The sequence below is a fragment of the Mauremys reevesii genome, linkage group 5 (genome assembly GCF_016161935.1).
Source record: "Mauremys reevesii isolate NIE-2019 linkage group 5, ASM1616193v1, whole genome shotgun sequence".
In the NCBI taxonomy this organism is placed as follows: Eukaryota; Metazoa; Chordata; order Testudines; family Geoemydidae; genus Mauremys; species Mauremys reevesii.
Genome location: NC_052627.1, coordinates 98,033,806 through 98,057,498, shown reverse-complemented (window position 1 = coordinate 98,057,498; position 23,693 = coordinate 98,033,806). Strand labels below are relative to the sequence as shown.

Below are 23,693 nucleotides of genomic sequence, written 5' to 3'. Positions count from 1 at the left end.
ATATTCTGGTTAGAAGAATGTAAATATATTTAAAATTATATTAAATGAAATGGGGAAAAAATGCTTTGAGAAACTTTACCAGGGAAACAAATAGCTTATATAGTCCTGTGAAGGGGTCAGCTCACTACTGGTGCCTCCCTGTGGCTGGGCTGGGCAGCCCTCTCGCCACTGGAGTCTGCTGCTGCTGGTTGCTCCACCTCTGCACTGGCCTGCATCTTCCAGTGACGTGGCCTTCTGGGAGGAACCTTCAGGCAGTGGTCGTCAAGGAAGCTCCTGCCTTCCCTCAGCCCTCAGGAGCTGAGGGTTGAAGGTCTGTTCTCTTCCTTGGTCTGTTGTAGAAAATATGAGCTTTGCTGCATTTTATTGCTGATTTCCTCTACACAATTTACGTATAAAGGATTGTTACTGAGTCAGGGAAGTTAATAAGCCAAGTTTGTACCAGAGTGCAAAATTACAGGCATAAACCGTAAAATTCTAACTCTGCTTAAGTCAATGGCAAAACTCCCTTTGACCTCCTATAGTCTATAGTATGTTCAGCTTTGGAGATCTTTTTTAAACTTAAACATTTGTCTAGGAGAAGGCATCAGGAATAAATGATTTTATAGATCTTTTAAAATTATTTGTAGTAATATTTTTAAAAGTCTAAACAACACCTTTAAGCATTTACATTCTGACTAACAGAGGCCCTGTGGGATAACTTGCTGTACTGGCTCGCAGAGGAGCTCTCAGAAGATAATGCATCATTGCTCTCTCTGCACCTGCCTATCCGTCGGAGCACTCTTCAGCTTGTTAGACTGAAATGCCCTGATAATCTAACACATCAGATCTATGAGCTTCTTTGCTTCTGGAAAAAGAATCTTCCAAGATCAGCTGATAAACAGCGACTCCTATCTCGTTATCTTCGTAAGAGTGGCAGAAGTGATCTTTCCGAAGAGCTCAGGTTCAAGTGGGAGAATAAAGCGTTCACTTGGCAAAAGCACTGGTTTGACATGGACAACTAAAGACTGATATCTGTATGCTTTCACCTTGGGAAATTTGAATGTTTTTCTGCATGTGACTGAACAAGTAGTCAGAATTTCCAAGTGACATTTGCTTTAACTTGATAAATTTTTAAATTTTTACAATGAATTCGCAAACGGGGGAAAAAAGACCAGTCAGGCCACTGGGTGTTCTTTAACTGTTCAGTAAATTTTCATCCTCTTCATGATAGCAAAAGTTGCCTGCCTTGACGTCTTTATATTCTTCCCCTTGCCTAATAACAGCTAATGTTCCTCAATAAAATCGAACAAGTTGCTGAAAATACAGATACCAAGAATTACATTCAGCTTTTGGATATACACATAGGGCTCCACTGATTAGAGTAGGATCTGGTGTTTACCAATATGGCCCCATATTATAGGGGCACATGAATTACCCTATTTCATCAGCCCAATGGGTAACCTAGTCCAGTATCCTATCTCTAACGTTGGTCAGTACCAAATTCCTAATAGACCATAATAGACAATTGTTATAAGGCACTAATAGGGGGAAGCTTCTTCTAAACTAAGCAGCTAGTTGTCATCTCTGGCACATAAATTGATAGTCCCTATGAATATTTTATCCTTGTGAGTGTAACTGCCAATTATACTCTTATTATTCATAAGAATGTCTAATACTCTTCTGGATACAATTAAATCCTTTGTCACAGTGCTATATCCAGTATTTATCCAATGAGTTCCACAGATAAATACTGAAATCTGGGGACTATTTCTTTCTCAATTTTAAATGTATTGCCTTGTAATTTCATTCAGTGTCCTGTGTTCTTATATTATGGGAAGAGGTAAATAGAAATGCTTGATTGACATTTGTATACTATTCCTTATTCATTTACTCTGTATCACTTCTTATTCAGCTCCTCTCTAAACTATTATGTAAAATTCCTCTCAGCTTTAAAATGGAGTCATGACCAAGGCATTCCTAATATTACAGCAATAATGTATGGCAATTGAGATGTATTTGAATTACTGTGTTCTTGCATCACATTAACTGAAAGTGACAGTGCGTAGGACCTAATCACTAATATATTGCTATCCATCTGGTATGCCACCGACTTATTTAAGGGGTAATACGTGCCATTTGCATTAGTGGCTCAAGATAGCTGGGAAGCCACAGTGAATCAGAGGCTGCTGGAAGGAAGATACTGATATTTGATATTTTCAAACACAACTATCAATTGTACTTGCACACACACAGCATATATGGAAGTAGTCTTTAAAATCCAGTCCATTTGTGCAGCCTTGTTGTTCTAGTAATAATTATTTTCCAGCTTGATTAAAAAAAATCTTCAAATTCAAAATAAATCTTGGAAAATAATATCCTAAATTAAAAGAAATTCTAAACATGGGCAAGCTCCTGTTATTAGAATATCCTGAAGTAGCTATCACATGTAAGAAAACTACAGCTTTACAATCTGAGTAAGACAAACATTAATCTGAATACTATTTAGCCTGAAGAACACACACTTTTTAAAAGCAATTTAGAAATAGCACAAGAATTAATTTGGTCCATTCTGTGAAACATGAGTGCAAAAATATGCACTCGTTTTCTTTTCTTTTTTTTTCTTAAAAAGAAAAAAGCCCACTAAAACCAGATTACATTTAAGTGGAGCAATCATTTTGTCAGTAGCAAGTGAATCTAGCTCTCTTGTATTTTTGTCACTTACTCTGCTAACACGTTCGTCATCAATTAAAAGCAATTATTTTGAGTACTTTCTATAGTTACTTATTCTGCAGCAACTTTAGTTCCAGATACCATCAAAATACACAGCTGAAACTAACATATTGGGATGGTCCATGACAAGGGTTCCTAGGTGCTACAGTAATACAAATATAAATTGTAATCATTGTCATGAAACTACTGTGAGAGAACTTTAACTCTACTTTCAAATTACAAGCATTCTCTGCTACCACCTACATTCTACCACAAGATGGCCTCTGTGTCTAGCATAAAGTTTATTCAACTAATCTTCAGTTGCAGGAAAATAATAAAGGATAAAATGCAGTTTCTCTGTAAGGACCTTGATTTTCCCGTGCTCTGCACCTTGTGCAGTCATTTACATCTGTGCAAAGAAGTGAGAAGATTGGTTTCAATTTCCTGCTCCTCCACAGGTTTCCGCTGCAATCTATCATAGGTGGGGTGACCAGACAGCAAGTGTGAAAAATTGGGACAGGGGGTGGGGAGTAATAGAAGCCTATATAAGAAAAAGCCCCAAATATTGGGACTGTCCCTATAAAATTGGGACATCTGGTCACCCTAATCATAGGACTTACATGTACATCATTGCCTTAGTACCTGAGTGCCTCACAGTGTATTTATACTCGCAACACCCCTGCTATCTATAGAAGTACTATTATCCCCATTTTAAGGCTGGATAACCGAGACACAAAGATGTTAACTGACTTACCCAAAGTTGCAAAGAAAGTCTGAAGCAGAGCACAGAATTGAAATTGAGTCTCCCAAATCCTAGGCTAGTGCCCTAATCCCTGGCCACCTTTCTCATCCTTGACCTTAGGCAAGTCACTTAGTTCTCCTGCAGTAAAAAAAAATTTATACTTATTTAAGTGGGGCGTTGTGAGAATAACTACATCCTGAGATGCTCAGACAGTACAGTAATGGGCATCATATCAGAACCTAGGCTAGATGGATAGAAAGTCGATGTAAAAAATGCTGTGGTTCTGGTTTGTGTGCACTTCACAAGTAAGACTACTTAAGGTGCAAAGCAATGGCGAATCAGGCCCATTACAAACTTGTAATGTAGGCTGGCTTCAAACAGGTGTGTAGTTTAATTATATTGTATAAACCATCTGCACATTGTAATCAACTAGGAAATTTACCAATGTAATGTACATATGATAATTTAGGTTAGAAATGACACATGAATTGTTTATGGATAAAATTCTGACTTTTGGACTTAGAGTAGGTCTTCAAACCATTTATGAACAAGATAATGCTATGCAAGTTTTTAGGGCTTCCCTAACAGTTTGATAAAAAAGAAAGGTAAGCATTATTAATCACTTTCAGATCTATAAATGAAAAGCCACTAGCAGTGCTAGTTATTTTAACTTCTACTGTAAAAAAACCAATTCCACTTTAGACAACAATGCAATAGGTGCATTAACCCATCAAAAATTTCAGATATGGTGAAGCTTGCCTCAACTCTGTGTATTGGATAAAGCCAAACATTTATGTTGTTTTAAAAAACTTATTGTAGTGTTGGATGGGTTTACTTTTAATTTTATTTCCAAGGCAAAGAAAGACGTTTCAATAATTAAGCCAATAAATGTTGCTTTTGCTGTGTTATCTTTGAGCTCCTTATACTTTGACAGCTTCTAGTACTTGGAACAAGTCCCACACAGTATTAATACCTAATAGCTGAGATGAGCATTATGAATAAACAGTGGACTCAGGATCAGCTCTGACATTAGCCTTTATCCACTAATACATTAGTAGACAAACCTGAAGAGAGAGAGTGGGAAATTTCAGAGAAACATCCTGCTATAATGTGCTTGGATTTTATGGAGGACTAGATATTAAAAAGATATAAATATGGGCCCAATGGTTACTTGGAGAGCAAAAGGTTTACTTTAAACAGAAAAATCAAACAACTCTACACTGTTTGTGGTACACAGAGAAGGAAGAAAGAAAGATTCTCTAAAGATATCAGCTGGGCAGGATTATCAATTCTTGGATCTTGTGTTCCCTAGGGTAAGACAGGAGGAATTCTCCAAGCTTCATGTTTTAACGGGTTACTGGTGCACTTAAAAAGCTAAAAGTTAGTGACTGCGGAGTTTCACCTATTTAATGCCAAGAAGCACAAGATCCAGGACTAAGAATCTTACAAAATAATCCATCTCCATACAACAGAATGATAAGATAAGGAAAAGGAAAGTTCCTTACATACTGGTGAGGATTCTAAACAAAATCTTTCCTGGAGGACTTCCTATTAGCATGTTCATTAGGTGGCTGTGTGCTTTCTGTGTTTCAGGTCAGAAGATTTAGGAGCTATTATGACAAAAATGAGAATTGCTTAAGAGATAAATACATGCAATAGATGCAGGTGAAGTGGCTGTTAAGTATCTCTAGCTTTCTGCTATAAAAAGCACTGCATCACTAATAAAGTTCATATACTATAATCGGGGCACTCCAAAAGTCTTGAGCATGAGAAATGAAAGTAAAGGCTAGAGATATACATATGAGCCTTATCTGAATGGAAGCAGAGAAAAATCTATATGAAACAAGCTGAAAAATATGAGAACAAAGAACGTATTTCTAGAGCTGGGCAGGAAATTGTTTTCCCATCCCAGGAACATTTGAGATTTGGAAAGTTTGTCTGGAAATGTTGAAATTTTGAAAATTTGTGCAAAGTGACCATCCAAACAAAATAAAAATTTAGGTTTAGGTCAAACAAAATTGTTTAATTATTTCTGAAATGTTTCCTTTCAGTTTTGAAACTTAAAACTTTATTACTATAATTAGCTTAAATTTCTAACAGAAAAGTAGTTTCAGACCAAAAAATGGAATTTTGAAAAAGTCAAAGTGGGACATTCTGACATTTTCAAAACATTTCCCAAGCAATATTCAAAATAAATTTGTCAAAACTGGCCCTTTCCCATGATGTTTCATTTTTGATGATTCAGTATTTTCCAACAACCACCAGCACCATTTTGTAAAAAATTTCTGACCAGCGACACTTTTCTTTCCAGCTTCTCCCCTCCTGTTAGGGGTTTCATTCAAGTTAAGTTCAGAGGTGTATAAATATCAAACACAACTGAACAAAATACAAATTAGGCCCAAATTCAGATAATTAGATGGGGAAGGATATCAACATGAGGGCTCAGATAGAAAAGCTATTGCTTCCATTTCTCAAGAGCAATAGGACAGAATTAATTGAATCAGTGTGAAACAAAGTTCACATCCTCCTTAACCTGATTTATTGTTATTAACTCACTGACTGCCTACAGTTCTGCAACAAAAGAATACAAGCCAAACCTTAACCAGCAATAATAAAATTTCAACAGATCAATTGCCAATGCTTAGTGTTTCTGTTCTATCACTTTCAGTAAACTAGAAAGTCTAATGCAGTTCAAAGGCTAAAACATCAGCTATCAATGTATAACAGAATAGCAATTACCGTATACCATGTGATGGGGTGTAACAGTCCAATAATATATTGGACTCCGAATGGATGGAAAACTTGTCTGATACAGAAACACTCCCTTAAAATTAGCATGCAGAACATTATTGCAATGTGACTGAAACTGTTCCTTAACTTTCCTGGGCAAGGCTCTCCTTTCTGTACAGAGATCTTCCAAACCTCACTTTGTATTGAACCGCCTTTGGATTGTTCAACAGTTTAGCCAAAATAGGGGAAAGTCTCCCATGATGGCATTGGCCATGATCTCTCCACATCTTCCTTCGCCCATGCAGTTCACTCCTGTTGTATTTCCCAGAAGTGTGCTGCCAGACTGAGATGAGAGAACAACAGCCAGCTAGCTTCCCCTGAAGGTCCATTTTGGAACTATACCTCCCATTTAGCTTTCCCTTTGAACACTCAATTTCATATTGTTTCTAGGACAGGAATATGAATACAACTACTCTATAGCAAAACACACCATAGGACTCATTCCTTCCATGAATCTACATATGCAAAATTCTGTACATATTCCCATCACCTCATGGTTCTTCCTTTCTGTTTCATAAAAATGCATGCACAAAAAAAATCTAGCCCTCCATGAGGCTAGGATGTGACTTCCCCCCCTCCCCCTCAATTCCAGTTTTTGTGGCAGGGAGGTGTCAAAAGTTTCTCTCACCTACACTTCATGTTCATGTAAGAATATAAAAAAGTAAGCAAATTTAGGTCAAAGCATAGCTTACACCAGAAGGATGAGGTGAGCTTTTCTCCAGCAGCATCATTCAAAACCATGCTTTAGCAATTTATAGCCATGGATGACTAGAGTCAAACCACAGATGAATCAAAATTGAACAGATGGAGGAAAATGTGACAGCCACAGTGCTCAGATCTTTATAGGAAAGAGCAATGACCAACTACTCAAACTCGTATTTAAGACGTGCCACCCATAGGTTGCTAGGACATTGGGCTTCCCTAGTAATAACCATTTGTCATACTGACCTCCAGATACAGATTTACCGTATCTAATCAACTCAAATATTAGCTCTTGAGTAGGAGCGCACTCTGAGCTTAGACTCACTGAACTGAAAATAGGTGGGCATTGAGAGGTACAGAGTCTACCTATGGCTAAATTCTTCTGTTGTTACATGTATGTAACCCTATTGCCTGCAGTGGGGTATCATGCATTTAACTGAGTGCAGAATCTGAGTTTTACTGAGTAGCAGAAATAAATTAAAATCCTATCCCTAAACAAGGAGGAATTACTGCAGGTTTGTCCAGACAGAGGAACGTAAGTGTGTGGGAACGGCCATACCAAAGTGAAATTTGACTGAGCCAAGGCAGAAGCTAGTTACTTAGTATTAAACAACTAAGTATAAAAGACAGACTGTTTGGGCATGTCTCTTGCTAACTTTTTACAGAAAGTTACTGATTGTATTTAGAGCTTCCACAAATGGTTTTTTATATATTTTTTTGGTTTACAAAACACCACAATTTTGTTTACTATTCTGACATAAAGGACATTTTAAATACACATTGTTGCCATACACCTTTCCTTTTGCCTCATAAAATGTGTCAGTGAGCCATTGAATAAAGCATATGGGGTTTTAAAATTTATTTATAGGCTTTTTAGATGGCAATTATCACCCACTAGCCAAATGCACAAAAACAAATGATTTGATCCTCAGAAGAGGCCTTTAATATAGGAAAGCATTGTCCTCATAAAGTGATAAATAAATGAGGTACAGAGAAATGAAATAAGGCATGTCTACACTGCATACTGTGTGTACCTGTATATACCCTACATGACTCTACTCACCCAGCTGAGCTTCCCCATCTACACTGCTACTTTTAGCCAGGTAGCATCCCATGGCCTCCCTACTGTTGTAGCCTGCTGTTGATAACTACATATGCACTACACACTGCTGCCACTGATGTGCAATGCTCATGCAGCCAGAGAGTTTAAGGCCATCAACACCACTCAGCACCCACACACTAAATCCAATCACTGAAACTGACCAGAATGTTACAACCACAGTGAGGATTCACAGGTCTTGAACCCAGGTCCACAGGCAACCTTTGCATCCTGGCTTCTAGTAGGCTGAGTGGCTGATGGAACTCCAGCCTCCTCCAGAGGCACAGCTAACAGGTTGAAGGAGTGCACACCAACTGGTTTGGCTGTGCTATTTAACCCAGAAGGCAGCACAGGAAGTCATCTGTGCAACTGGGTGAGTTTGGGGTTGTCTGCTATGTTGGACCCTGCCTTCTTGCCTGACCCCTGCTCTCCTGGTTCCTGCTCCACTGCTTTGCACCTGGTTCCTGATCCCTGTCCCTGGTCTCCAAGTCTGGCACCCACCCTTGCCTTGACTCTGACTGATACCAGCTCTGACCCTTGGCTGATTCCCAACTAACTCCTGCTCCAACCACTATAGCTGACTGCCTTAGCTCTTGGGGGTGGGATACAAGGGGAAAGATGGGACCAGCAGAGCTCCCATTCCCCAAGGGGTGCAGTAATCACCAGAATGGGTATTCTGCTTTCAGGTGGACAACCAGCTGGTGACAGGGGTCCAAATTACACAGCTGGCAACTGAGAACTAGATGCTGTGGAAATAAGTATTTCAACTTTACACGGAGAATGTTGTAGAAAAAGGAGGCTGGACAGCTGTTTTGGATGGTTTAGACACAACAAATTCTGCAGGGAGTTAGACTAGACGATTCAGTGATAAGAGCCTAAAAACTCAGTCCAGCGACTCCCTGAAAGTCCCCTAGGGTAGAGAGTGCCCTCAGAGACTATCCATGGGTCTTTAACTTGATCCATGGGTCCTAGACAACCTTTGCATCCTGGCAGCTCTTCTGAGGCTTGCTAGTAACTAGTGAGCTGAGTGGCTAACAGAACCCTGACCCTACCAGTGGCACCACCCATGGGTGTCCTGAGTTGAGGAGCATCCGGCCCCAACAATTGGCCCAGCTGTGCTATTTAAGCCAGAAGCTGGCACAGGAAGTTGTCCATGAATTGGATAAATTCCTATCTGGCTGCTACATTTGGACCCTGCCTTCTTGCATGACTCCTGAGCCTTGCTCTCCTTCCTTACTCCTGGTCCCTGCCCCTGGTTTCCAATTTCACTCTGACCATTGGTTTGACTCTGCAGTAATGCAGCCATAGTGATTCCAGCCTGGAAATACCTCAGTCAGGAGGTACAGAGAGAGATGTCAGTGTCCACCCAAGAAAAGTGATGGTGGAAGAGCCTGGACCCTAGAGTGGATCCCCTTTTTGGGCCACAGAGTGGAAATCTAGGTGCAGTTGCCCTGAACTGTGACAGACTTGTCCATCATGCTTGCAAACCTGTCTGCCAAATGCCTTTAGGGATTAAGAGGAATCTCGCTCTTGCTCTCTAAGGGATTATTGTGATGTGACATTCAGACAATGAACAGAATTTTGGAATGACTTTTTGTACTTAACATCAGAAAGAATGTAACATGTAAGAATGTTTCCCACAATAGCATAAGCATTTTATTTTACTCTGAAGGAGGAAGAATAGTGCTGTCACTGAATGAGGGTTTTTATTGCAAGTTTCTGTGCGCACACTAATGAAAAGTAGCTGTGTACCTGAATTAATTAGGGCAGCAGCTCCTCTTATACAAGACACGTGTTGATTAATGAAGGTGTTCAATAAAATGGGAATCACTGGTTATTAATTATATTACAATCAGGCACTAAAGATAGAGATCCATGAATAAGTCAAAACTGTTGAAACATGCATTTTGGTTACAAGTGATGTAGAATATGATAGCATGTGAATGTACTGAATGCCTTAATTAAACAAAAAAAATCTGATCCACAAAAATATATACCACTATATGTTAACTAGGAGAACTGGCTCTGTCTACTACCCTTAAAACATCTCCTTTTCCTCCTCACAGTTGGCATTGTTATATTTTGGCAAGAATAGATAACTACCTTATATCAAAATGGTAATTTTGGATAGCATTCAAAACAGTAGGTGTCCTAATGAAATGCATGATGAATTTTTGACCTAAGTTTAATGTCATCCACTCAACATGTCTGTTCAAATGCATATCCTGTTTCAGCTCATGGCACATGACCATAGTAAACAATTGTGGTAAGCCAGGTTAAAAGTACTGTAAGGAATGCAAAGAATGACTTTCACCTGATAAAACTTAACATATCTACTCAGTTGGTCTGGAGAAGATTCCATTCTCCGTTGTGTATTTGGGTTACCTCTTGGAGATTTTTGAAAAATTCTCTCAACTTGTGAAAAATGTGAACACACTTTTTTAAAAAACCTTTTTATAAAAAATACCCAGCTACACACTGCCTACTGACTCTCTGGGAGCCCTTTGAATCTCATCCTCAGGAATGTGCAGGTGCCATACAAGTTTAAGCCATTCACTTGCCAGGAGACTATTAATTCATTAAGATGGCTGCTGTATCCAGCCACCAGCTGACAAGCAACAAGGATAGGATTAGCTTCAACATGCAGCACTCAGACAGAGAGGAAATGTTAAAAATTATAAAGTTTTAATTTACAGCCAAGAGAAACTGATCCTAGCAACTATTACAGTTCTGGTTCACTTGACAACATTGTTGCCAGTGCACCAGGAGGTCCCCATTCAAGTCTTGGCTGCAGTAATGCAGCCTCAGTGATTCCAGACATCATATTCAGGAGTCTGCTAATTGGTTAAATCTGCTCACCATTTGTTGACACAAGAGATAGCACCTGTGACCCGGACAGACCAGTTCAGGTCAGAGTCAGAACAATTCATGTGGATGTGAATCTCAAAGTAGTGTTAAGTGTACTAATTCATTTCTACGTTAGAATAGTTCAAAGGAATGTAATGTTATTGTTTTTCCTGTTTCCTGTAAATGCTATCTTTGTACTTAGCCCTAGATCAAAGAATGCATTAGCATTTAAACGAGAATTTACTTGATGTGTAAAACTGCATGAAAACTAATGAAGGATTGTTTCTGGCTATCACATTGTTCATAAATAAGGCTATGATTTAGTCATGGGTATTTTTAATAAAAGTCATGGACAGGTCATGGGCAGTAAACAAAAGTTACGGTCACAGAGCTGTCCATGATTTTTTACTAAAAATATCCCAAACTAAATCTTAGGTGCAGGGGGAGGGAGGGTGCTCCAGCAGATACTGCTGCTCTGGGCAGGGCACAGGGAAGAGAGGTGGCCCGGGGCGCTGCCGGCACCAGGGCCGGCTTTAAACTGATTCCCCGGAATTGGGCCCCATGCTCAAGAGGGCCCCACACATTAGGCGTCTTTTTAATGTTTTATTTATTTTTTTAAACACTCACCCGGCGGTGGGGAGGGGGGTGTCAGTTCCAGGGCTTTGGCAACATTTCAGCAGTGGGGGGGGGGTCCTTCTGTGCCACGAAAGACCTGGAGTAGACCCTCCCACCGCTGAAGTGCCGCCGAAGCCCTGGACCGCCGCCAGGTATTCAAATCGGACCCCGCCGTTCATAAAGCCGGCCCTGGTTGGCACTACCGAACCGCTACTCCAGGGCAGCATCCAGGACCAGCTTCATGGGGCTGCCTGAGCAGCGGCCAGTGAAGCTGGTACCTAGGGCCACCCCAGCTGCTTGGGTGGCCCTGCAGTCAGCTGCACCAGCTGCAGAAGTCATGGAGGTCCTGGAAACTCATGGAATCAGTGACCTCTGTGAAATACTCACAGCCTTATTCATAAAAACTAATGAAAGATTGTCTGGATGGCTATAATTAAATACTTTATGTATGTCTCTGTAATTGGATTGCCCACTAACTAGGACTGAAGCCTTAGAACTATAAATGAGAAGCATGCTAAACTTCAAACCATAGGTCATTGAATTCAACAATGGGAATTCACAGACTGTCTGCATTGCTGATTCTTCATCAAAGAAAGGACCCACATGGGTTAAGACACCTGTCAGCTTGTTTTCTGTGACCCGCACCTATATACAGTGACTTAAAGGAATGATCCTATATGTCCTGAGATTGGTACTCTCAGTTCTGAGCCATTTCTCAGCAGTTTGTCCTGAACCAGGTATTCTCAGCTGTGAGCTACTGAAGCACAGTGACAGAAGGTCATTTGTGAAATTGAAAATAAACATGGACAATGACTAAAAATAGAAGTGTCAGTGGCCAAACCTGCCTATGCCTTATGTCATGTGCCTAAATTTGCAGGACACTGGATGGAAGGCTTCAAATTTAACCATTCCGAAGTCAATGTACCTGCTGACAACCCTAAGATATCTGTAACATTTTCTCCTTGAAATCTGCATCCTGTGTCATGAACATTGGAACATTAAGGCACATAGTCTCAGCTCTTATAATTGCAGTCATATTTTCAAGAAAACTCAGCATATTGTGTGCACAGCAGGTGCTGAGCTCTTGACAAACCTAACAGCAAGTATCACAATGGGAGCTACTGGGTGCTGAACACTACTGACAGTCTGGTCCTTACTTCAGGTGCCTACACAGGAGCTGAGCATTTTTGAAATGTCTGTCCCTGGTCATGAGTGCTGGAGTTACTTTGAAAATCTGGCCCTGAAAGACAGGAGAACAATACCCTATTCATTAAGTTTCATCCCTTTAGTCACCAAATCTAACTGTATTTCAGCATCTTTAGCCAAACTCCAATTAATACTAAAGCCCAATTGTTCCTTCCCCCCACCATATTTTTTTTGTAAAAGAAGCTGAAATATCAAAATGACTCATTGACAGATCTATAAGAGGAGGCAGCAGGCAGGGCAAACTGCTGAATAGAAACTACAGTCTAGAGAGCAGCTTAAAAATACATCCTGCTGCCACTAACAATATGGATCTCAGGTAGCTTAGCAATTTTGACATTCAAGTTTCAGATTAAGAAAAGATCATCCAGAAAATAGATTTTACAAAACAGCTTACATGAGCACATGTAATGTTACAGGAGACCAGGGGGTTATGGCTTAATAAGGATTTTTTTAAATGATAATTAAAATATGTGACTGATTCAGCACCATCAAGCTGCACTCACTGATCACTTATATTCGCATGACTCCAGTACTGTTATCCTCCATCTCTTCTCCTCCTGTTTGCTAGAATCACTCGTTGCATCATATTTTTAACTAAGCTTTGATCCTGCAATGAGTTCCTGTCACTGCGTTCACTCACTACAGCAGCACCTCCTGCTGGCTATCACAGGGATTAGCTCTGGAAGCTGATGCGCCATCTCCTGGTGGTGTTTCTCTATCATCCTCACTGCCTGCAGACCAGCCTCATACTAAGTAATGCAGCGTCCTCTTCATGAGTTGACCCTCCAGCCATGTTACCATCTATGTTTTTCCCCTTCCAGGGAGAGAAGGAGGTAGTATCTCCATCAATAGTCAAGCCACTTCCCCAATGGCAAGTGTGGGACTCAAGCCTGCCCACTATTCCAGGTCCCAGCCCAGGGACCCCGTGGATAGAAGTCTTCTGCTATGCCTCTTTAACCTCTTCTCTTATATTTGGTCATTCTGACAAACCTGTTTCCACAGCTTAACAAAGCATACTTAATATATTCCATCATGTCATTTCCCAATTTGCATTACAACTATGTACCCTGTCAACCAGAGAAACTAAACTTCCAACCTATTTTCTGGAACCTGTTTAATTTTGTCAAAACAGGGTTCTGATGAACAGAAAAAGCAGTATATTCGTACTTCTCTTAGGCCACATATTAATATCAAAAACTATTTTATCTCCTAGAAATATGAATAGATCCCTTTCTTTTTAGCCCAATGGTAAAACATTTTCCCCTTCAGTTTTGGAGATTAACAAAAGTCTTGTTGCAAATTAGAAGTGTGAAACTGTATGGCAGTAATTCCAGCACTACTAACTTCTTGGGGCTGGAATGGAAAAGTGAAGGGCATCTCTCCCTTTCTCCTTGAACAGCATTCTATAACAAAGTGATTCTATCATCAACACTAGGAGTGTGTGTGTCTTCATACACATCTAGTGGCTGGGCCACATAATAAATAAAAGAATCTGAAAGCTTCCAAGCAGAAAGTATTTCTTAGCTCAAACAGAAGAAACTCATATTTATAGCACAGAAGTTCAAATGCTGCTGTTGACCCAGTGAGGTCAGTTATCTCCTTTCTGTTTATTATAACTGTTCTTTTAATCTGTCCTCAGAAGAACTCCATTTTTCTCTGAACTCCCTTCAAAAAGGGCCTTGAAATGAATATAGGGCTAAGAGTCAGGAGAATTGGGTTTCTTCCTAGTTTTGTGACCTTGGGCATTTGGAGCGGGGAGACTTTCAAAGGCCCAAATGAGAGAGCGCCTCCTAACAGACTGATTTTCTATGAGAGTTGAGCACCTAACTCACCTTTGTGCCTTTAAAGATCTTCCCTTTAACCTTCTTATGCTTTAATTTCCCCATCTGAAAAACTGGGATAATAATAGTTACCATCGTTGTAAGGCACTCGGAGATCTACAGATATGTAAGTGCTATGATAGCACTTGCATAAGTAGAATATATTAGAGTATATTTCCAGTAACAGGTACATGAAAATATTAACATCCTCTTTAATTTGGTTCATGGTCAGATTACCTCTGTTCAGCAAGAATAGCAGTAAGTAATAAAAGATTACATGTTTGTAATCACCTATTAGAAAGCTGGAATAGTCTAATAAAACTGGAAGAATTCTATCCAAATTGGGATATCTGATCACAATCTGAGGTATTTCTATTGAACAACAGCTTTAAAATACACATGCCTACTCCCTGTCACACCAGCAGATGTCATACCAGGGCTTCTGGACAAATATTGCTTCCTTGTGTTTTCAATTTTGAAGCCAAGGGGTGAAATAGTTACTAATACAAACAGAGGTCTCTATAGCAGATTGAAGAATGTAAAGCACCAGAAGATCTAGATATTAGGTAATTCCTTTAAGCAAGTTTAGAAACTGAAATTCTTGCTTTCAGCCTAGAAATTCCTTTCTACATTTGTAACTTTAAAACAAAGTGACATTTTGGTGGTGTGCATGCAGAGGGTGAGACAGAGGAATTGTTAAAGAGATACCGGACCAATCTTTTTTTAATAAGTGTGCTGGGAACTAAAAGCAGCAAAGAGTCTTGTGGCACCTTATAGACTAACAGACGTTTTGGAGCATGAGCTTTCGTGGGTGAATACCCACTTCGTCGGTATTGCATCCGACGAAGTGGGTATTCACCCACGAAAGCTCATGCTCCAAAACGTCTGTCAGTCTATAAGGTGCCACAAGATTCTTTGCTGCTTTTACAGATCCAGACTAACATGGCTACCCCTCTGATACTTGTAATTAACTAGAAATTCAATACTGCAGAGTCCACTTACAATTCGAGGGGTGCTTGAATATTCTCATGCTTTCATGTGTTTAAATAAATATACCTTAGATTAGAGCTGAGTGAATAATGCACACACAAAACATCAACTTCCTCCTCTACAAATTCATTGTCTCCACTCTCTTTCTAAGTCTTGCTTCTCATCTTCCCTGACTCACTCTGGTGCTTACAACTGCAGGCTCATTTGCTCTACTTTTCACTTCCTTCTCAAATCCTCTCTAATTACTCCCTCTCTACCCAGTGTCTTGCCAGTTTCTTTTGGTTTAAAAGGAAAAAACTAATGCAGTTCAGGAAGACCTCTCTCATATCTCACTATTCTTCACTCCCTTCCCCAATCCTTGTAGTCCTGGTTCCTCTTCTTCTGTGGGCATAATTTGGCCCACAATGTGATGAAATTTAGGGTCTTCATTGCACAAAACCAAAGATACTCTGGATTAAGATTTCTACTGTATCCTTTACTAGTAAAGGCCATATATATTACAGGGTTCTGAAACTTTTTTGGCATGTAGTTCTGACATACAACACAGAGAACTTTTTACCTTTGAATTTTCCTGCCTTTGCCCCAATCCAACATAACCTTTAATGAGTTTTGCCTGAATAAACAGTGCTGGATTAGTTTCCAAATCTAATGTGAGTGGGAAATTAATGATTATTCAGTCTAAAGTTAAGAAGTTTACTATTTCAAGAACCATTTGGTTTAGTCTAACACCTCTCACGTTCACACATAAAAGTGCTTAACACAGTGTACCATACCAATAACCAATTAGATGAAGAAATATAAACCACATTTTAATTGAACCAGTTTAGTGCTAATATAGATGGATACAAGATGACCGTTCAACTAGTCCTCCCACTGCTAACCTAAAGTTCATTGTTGACATTTAGAAATCTCCCAAACTCTACTGCTTGTGTGAACTGTGCCAGGAAAGGACAGAAAAATACCAAGGGGGCATTGCAATAGAAATGGCTTAGAAGAATGTGGGGCAAAACTGCTGTGGCTGAGATCAGACAGCGTGGCTACAGTGGATACATTGAAACACTTGTGCTAAACCACTTTCTCCCACTTGGTCAACTGAGAGATCTTCAATTCTCTAATATAGACACAGCTTATGAGCTTGTAGTTTTTAGTTAAAGCACCTGTTCTTGCAACACTGAACTCAATAAGAGGAGGGTTAGGCCCTAAATGAAGAAGAAACAGAGTGGGCTCAATGATAAATCTGTCAGTATGTATTACGTTATTTACTGCTCAAGCCACTTCCTCTCTGGACACCTCTCTTCACTTCACATTACACCTTATCAATTTTGCATGCACAATGTCCTGAAACTGACAAACAAATGGTGGCATCAATTCACACCTAAATATCAATGGATTAATTTGATTTATGGTTTCTAAAATAAAGGTTCAGGAAAAAAATGCTGTCAAGTCGTTTGATCTTTGTTTTCTTCCAATGACTGGTAACCATAGTTACACCATACACTAATTTGAGCTTTAACTTAAGTGCCATGCTATAACATGATGTCTGTTTACTGTAACTGATTTTAAGATGAAATCCCCAAAAGGTAAACTAGTAATTCACAGGTGAAATGGAAAATTAACTACTAGTTAAAGTTACAAAATAACTGTTGGTTCTGGCAATTTTATAAAATATGAGTGCTTGGTTGAATGGCATAATTTCTTTACCTAAATAGTCTGACAATAAATCTTATTTAATGATCATAAAAGGGCTGTCAAGCGATTAAAAAAATTTGATTAACCGCGCTATTAAACAATAGAATTCCATTTATTTAAATAGTTTTCTACATTTTCAAATCTTCAACTCAGAATTCCATTTATTTAAATAGTTTTGGATGTTTTCTACATTTTCAAATCTTCAACTCAGAATATATATATTTTTATTATAAATATTTGCACTGTAAAAATAGTATTTCAATTCACCTAATATAAGTACAGTACTGCAATCTCTTGATCATGAAAGTTGAACTTACAAATGCAGAATTATGCACAAAAATAACTGCATTCAAAAATAAAAAAGTGTCAAACTTTAGACTAGAGCATACAAGTCCAATCACTCAGGCAAACAAGTTTGTTTACATGTGTAGAAGATAATGCTGCCAGCTTCTTGTTTACAGTGTCATGAAAGTGAGAACAGGCATTCGCATGGCACTTTTGTAGCCGGTGTTGGAAGATATTTACATGCCAGATGCTAAGGTCAGGCTTGACAAAGCCCTGGCTGGGACGATTTAGTTGGGAATTGGTCCTGCTTTGAGCAGGGGGACCTCCTGAGGTCCCTTTCAACCCTGATATTCTATGATTCTATGCTTCAAACACCATTCCAGAGGACATGCTTCCATGCTAATGCTGGGTTCTGCTCGATAACAATCCAAAGCAGTGTGGCCTGATGCATGTTCATTTTCATCATCTGAGTCAGATGCCACCAGCAGAAGGTTGATTTCCCTTTTTGGTGGTTAGGGTTCTGCAGTTTCTGCATTAGAGTGTTGCTCTTTTAAAACTTCTGAAAGCATGCTCTACATCTTGTCCTTATGAGATTTTGGAAGGCACTTCAGATTCTTAAACCTTGGGTCAAGTGATATAGCTATCTTTAGAAATCTCACATTAGTACCTTCTTTGCATTTTGTCAAATCTGCAGTGAAAGTGTTCTTAAAACAACTCACATGCTGGGTCATCATCTGAGACTGATATACACACACACACCAAATATGAAATATATGGCAGAATCCAGGTAAAACACAGAGCAGGAGACATACAATTCTCCCCCAAGGAGTTCAATCAAATTTAATTAACTTTTTTTTAAAAAATGAGCCCCATCAGCATGTCCTCTGGAATGGTGGCCCAAGCATAAAGGGGCATATGAATGTTTAGCATATCTGACATGTAAATAATTTGCAATACCAGCTACAAAATTGCCATGTGAACACCTGTTTTCACTTTCATGTGACATTGTAAATAAGAAGCAGGCATTATCCCCTGTAAATGTAAACAAACTTGTTTGTCTTAGTGATTGGCTGAACAAGAAGTAGTACTGAGTGGACTTGTAGGCTCTGAAGTTTTACATTGTTTTGTTTGAGTGCAGTTATGTAACAAAAAAAATCTACATTTGGAAGTTGCACTTTCACAGTACTTTTATGAGGTGAATTGAAAGATTCTGTTTCTTTGATCATTTTTACAGTGCAAATATTTGTAATAAAAATAAAGTGAGCACTATACACTTTGTATTGTGTTGTAAATTAAATCAAGACATTTGAAAATGTTGAAAAACATCCAAAATATTTAATACATTTCAATTGGTATTCTATTGTTTAACACTGTGATTAAAACTGATTATTCATGATTAATTTTTTTAATTGCAATTAATTCTTTTGGAGATAATCACATGAGTTAACAGCAATCAATCAACAGCCCTAGTGCATACTAATTTTAATGAACTTGCCAATGTCATTCAAAACATTTTATGTAAAACAGATTTGTTAGTGGTGATACCTTCACCCATACACTTTTTAAATTTATTTAAATTTATGGTTGATACAAAATGGCTTTTTTCATTTTTTTAAATTACAGATTTACTAAAGTATAAATATTTCTAAAACAATCAAATACACCCCTAGCATGACAGGAATTTTCTCTGCAATTTTTTCTTAATTTTAATAAATATTTTTCCTCATAGGAGTCTTAAATTGGAGAATAAAAGGGTAAATCCTTAGTTGTCACTGATTTTGTTCCAGGAAGACGGGGTGCTGTAAAGGTCTTTATTTAGTCTAGCTAAATAGACCTGACCACTTATTGTAAATTAGGCATGACCATATTTAATGGCTCTGAAGCATCCAAGAAAGGCAGAAGAACAAAGTGATTAATATTTCCAGAATGAACAGTAGGTAAGTAACAGTCTACTAGATAGGGCTAGATTGTCATGGCCTTGTGGTGAAAGCACAGGAGATCTGATTCAATTCCTCAATCTGCCACAGACTTTCTGCATGACCTTAGACAAGTCACTTAATCTCTCTTTTTTTCCCCCTCCCATCATTTCAACTGCCAAAGCTTAAAAAATTATTGGGATTTTAACTCTTGGGTATCCACTTTGAGACAATTACAGGGATCTTATTTTCAGAAAGTGGGGTGCTCAGCAGTTGGCAACAATATTAAAATCACTACAAATCTGAGACTTCTCATTTGTAAGTCACTGCTTCTAATAACAGAAAGAAAGGACTGAATTTTCAGCATCACTCCATTTCTCCAGATGGTAACTGTGTACAGATTAGGTAAGATTTAAGGTAAGGTAAGGCTTGTAAGTACACAATGTTGAAATCAATAGGAAAACTCCCATTGATTTGACTTGGAGCCCAAATGGGCTCTCTTTGTTTAGGGCCAAATTGTGCAGGTCTTGTGCCAGTATATAAGTAGCAGAAAGCAAAAAGGAAAGTGCTAGTATCCCAAAAGGGAATGGGGAGGGAATATTGACCTTGTTTCCCCCTCAGAGTCATGAATTAAAGTAAATAATAACTATAGTTAATATTGGGCGAGTTAGTTCTGTAACAAGACAGCCAGCTCACACCCGTCAACTCTCTTCTGAGGCTCAAAACACGTGGATAACTTTTTATTTGTATGTTTGGGTGTGTCTAATTTCCAGTTGTACATAGAAGGAATATTTTTGTCAGGATCCTCAAAAAGCTAACACTAGCATAGAACTGGGCCTGAAGTGAAAGATTTGATCTGAATGAGGTTTCAGAGCCAAATCTTTATGAACAAAAATGCCAATCAGAACACGTCCAAATAATGCATGTTTAAATCTGGGGCTATGTTTTGTGGCCTGGTTCCAGCTCTAGCTTTGTGCTCCTAGTACTGGTTGTGAAACAGCCTAGACTGTTCACATAGACAGGACGACATTAATCCATGTTGATGGTTGACCAAAAGAGTATCTAGGGGCACAGTGAGACACTAAACAAGCTAAGACAAAATTAGTAAGGAAGAATTACTTTCAGGAATCCAAGAGGTTATTAAAATAATTAGCATGGAAAACAGGAGTTATGAAACTCATATTGGCTGCTTTGGTTTTAATGTAGTTTTGATACACGTTCAAATATCAAGAGAAAAGGATCAAATCCTTCAGCCTGATATGGCTCCTTCGAGCCACTTCATTGGTCCAAAGGGGTCAAACTGCTTTAAGAAAACAGGGGAGTATCCCCCCAGCATAGGGGAATTCCCAGGTAGATGTCCAGGCTTTACACCACCGACTCACAGCCTCTGATGTAAGGAGTGTTACAAAGTTTTGACAGCAAGCTGCTGTGCTCCAAAAATCCCTGGTTACTATAATGACCCTGTTGAAGGTATTGTAGAAGGAGAGGTTGTTCTAAGATGTGCTAGGGGTCAAACCAGTTTCTGGCTGAGCTAAGAATAAGGGGAATAAACATCAAAGTCAAATTTGCTCTTCCTTACACCTTGAGTGCCGTATCAAGCACAGCACAGTTAGTCCCAAAGATCTAGACCTAAGAGTCTAAGGGGTCTTGAACATGAAATAAATATGATTGGATTTTTAAAGGTGGTTTCTAAAGAAGTCTGTTAAAATAAAAATATTTCTAAAAATTATGCTTTATTTAGAAAAAAATCCTTAAGAGGATTTGTGGGGCTTTTGGGGGGAAAATACAAGCTGTAATTTTGGATTTCTGAAGCCAATTCACAGAAACACTGTGCAGATATTGCTGTATCACACAAAACATTCCTCTCATTAGTATTTTTTTTTTTTACTGAAGTAGAGCCTAGAGGTATCAGTCAAGGAGCAGGGCCCTAAAATGACAGGAAGTAAATCAGCCCTAGAGGCATGGAAAGAAATAGACAGTCTTTCCCCCAGGTTGCTCACAAGCTAGTTTAGGACATGATGCAGAAGATGGATGATTCAAATAGGGAGTAAAGAGAGGAAGGCCCAGGTAGCACAAAAGTGAGCAAATTCTAGTATGATAACCAGTAGCCTCAGCTCACCTGCTGCCTAGCCAGGTATGAAAGTTAGTTATCCCACAGCAAGTAAACCAAAATAGTGAAAACCTGGCTCCATTAAAAACAAAGAGAATTTTGCCATTAGTTTTAATGAGGTCAGGATTTCATCCAATATTTCTTAAAATGCAAGCTGTCATGCTTAATCCTACAGTTGTTCCACATACTGAATGTGCATAGGAGTCTACATGAAGGAGGTACAGAATTGGGTCCATATTTTGTATTGATATGGTGACAGTTCCTCCTCTATTTTGGTGGATCCTGCGCTTATTGGCAGATTTCCTCACCTCACAGATTCACCCTCTGGGTCAGGAAACAGCCCAGATACCTTCCCCTCTGGTAGAAGCCACAGTCCAGATCAATTCCTCCTGTGTTTGATCAGGCATTGGGAGGTTTGGGGGGAACCCAGGCCCACCCTCTACTCCAGGTTCCAGGCCAGGGCCCTGTGGACTGCAGCTGTCTAGAGTGCCTCCTGGAACAGCAGCACAACAGCTACAACTCCCTGGGCTACTTCCCCATGGCCTCCTCTCAACACCTTCTTTGTCCTCACCACCAGACCTTCCTCCTGATGTCTGATAATGCTTGTACTTCTCAGTCCTCCAGCAGTATACCTACTCACTCTCAGCTTCTTGCACACCTCTTGCTCCCAGTTCCTCACACACATTTACTTCCCTTAGCCTGACTGGAGTGATCCCTTTTATAGCATCAGATGGGCCTTAATTAGAGTCAGGTGCTTAACAGCCTCACCTGACTCTTAGCAGGTTAATTGGAGTCAGGTGTTTTCATTAGCCTGGACCAGCCCCTGCTCTGGTCACTCAGAGAACAGAAAACTGCTTATCCAGTGGCCAGTATATCTCCCTTCTACTGCTCTGCTGTTACCAGCTGGCCTGGGTCTATCACAATAGGTACTGTTCATACAAATTGTCTGCCTTGACAATTTATAGGATTACAGAGAGCAGGCAGGATATGATCCCTACAGGATGTTATAGAAAGTTACTGTGTAAAGACACTGCGTGAGACATTAAAACATCTCTTCAGAAGACCAATAACTACAGTGGAGAAAAATTAAGAAACTTGAGCAGGAGAGAAAATATAGATCTGGAAAAGAGATGAAGGCTTAGTGTTAAATGGTAATAAGATATCAAAGATTAATTAATTTTGCAAAGTACTTGTATGGTGAAAGTACTAAGAAGACTTTTGTGAACAATGAAAACAATTTTCAATTAATGTTCTTTTGAATCTGAAAGTAAATTATTAAAATTTATCCATATTCATGACCCTTTCATGTTTGTTTTTCATGAAAATTAGTGCACCATATCTATATAAAATATGGACCCAATTCTGTACCTCCTGCATGTAGACTCCTATGCACCCAAGCATTACTGTATTCCTTAACAAAAAGTGAATTTTAGCTGAAATATTCACCAAAAGTAAAATCTTAAAATGTATATTCAGTTGTGAGAATTGTAGTTCTGACTGTGTTGGTCAGTTATTGAAGTCACATGTTATTGGATCCATTCCCTCATTGGAAGATTTATGTAGCTATCCAATAGAGAGTGGATTTCAAATTGTAGTCTGGACAGCTACATAAATCTTCCTTATGGAATTGAAACAATACAACACGACTTACGACAGCACAAACTTACTATTCCCTCAAGCTACTGGCAAACAATTTATATACAAGTAATTATTCCCTGAAGAGTTTCATGAAAATTTCAAAACAATAAACTGATAATTGCACAAGCAATTTGTAAACAGAAGAAAAAAAAGAAATATCTCTTAAATTCATTATGAATTATTTATCCAGCTCTACTGGTAAGTATGATTATTTTACAGTAAATTCCAAATTGCAGGAACTGCTGATGGCACTTATGTCAACAATGCTGCAATTGTGGAAAATAGAAAGGAGAGAGTTAGGATGCCAATGCTAGAAAAGTGGAATGAATGGATAAAAGATTGGAGAGAAAAGGAGTCTGACTTTGTTGTTAAAATTCCCAATACCTTTAGTGGAAACAGATAGAAGAATTTTGAATTTTCTCCCGAGATGAATAGGAGGCCACCTCATTAAATAAAATACAAAAACAAAACAAAAATACTTTCATTAAGTTCTTAGACCCAAACACACATTGGTCCAGTTCCTCCAGATTGATGAGTTACACTTGTCAGAAGTGCA

The 23,693-nt window shown here is 39.0% G+C and overlaps 1 protein-coding gene and 1 long non-coding RNA gene across 2 annotated transcripts in view; one reads left to right on the top strand and one right to left on the bottom strand.

Moving 5' to 3' along the window:
* The window catches only part of DTHD1 (death domain containing 1), a 40,153-nt gene extending 39,152 nt beyond the window's left edge, over positions 1 to 1,001 (top strand). Inside the window, exon 10 of the mRNA XM_039541819.1 lies at positions 682 to 1,001. Within this exon, the coding sequence (XP_039397753.1) occupies positions 682 to 1,001 (320 nt within the window). The remainder of the gene's footprint in view (positions 1 to 681) is intronic.
* LOC120406741 lies at positions 87 to 22,174 on the bottom strand. The gene is made up of 3 exons (XR_005599539.1): positions 22,140 to 22,174; positions 3,443 to 3,568; positions 87 to 329 (listed from the first exon to the last, which is right to left on the bottom strand). It is a non-coding gene; the product is annotated as an uncharacterized LOC120406741 (long non-coding RNA).
* Positions 22,175 to 23,693: the final 1,519 nt, after the last annotated feature.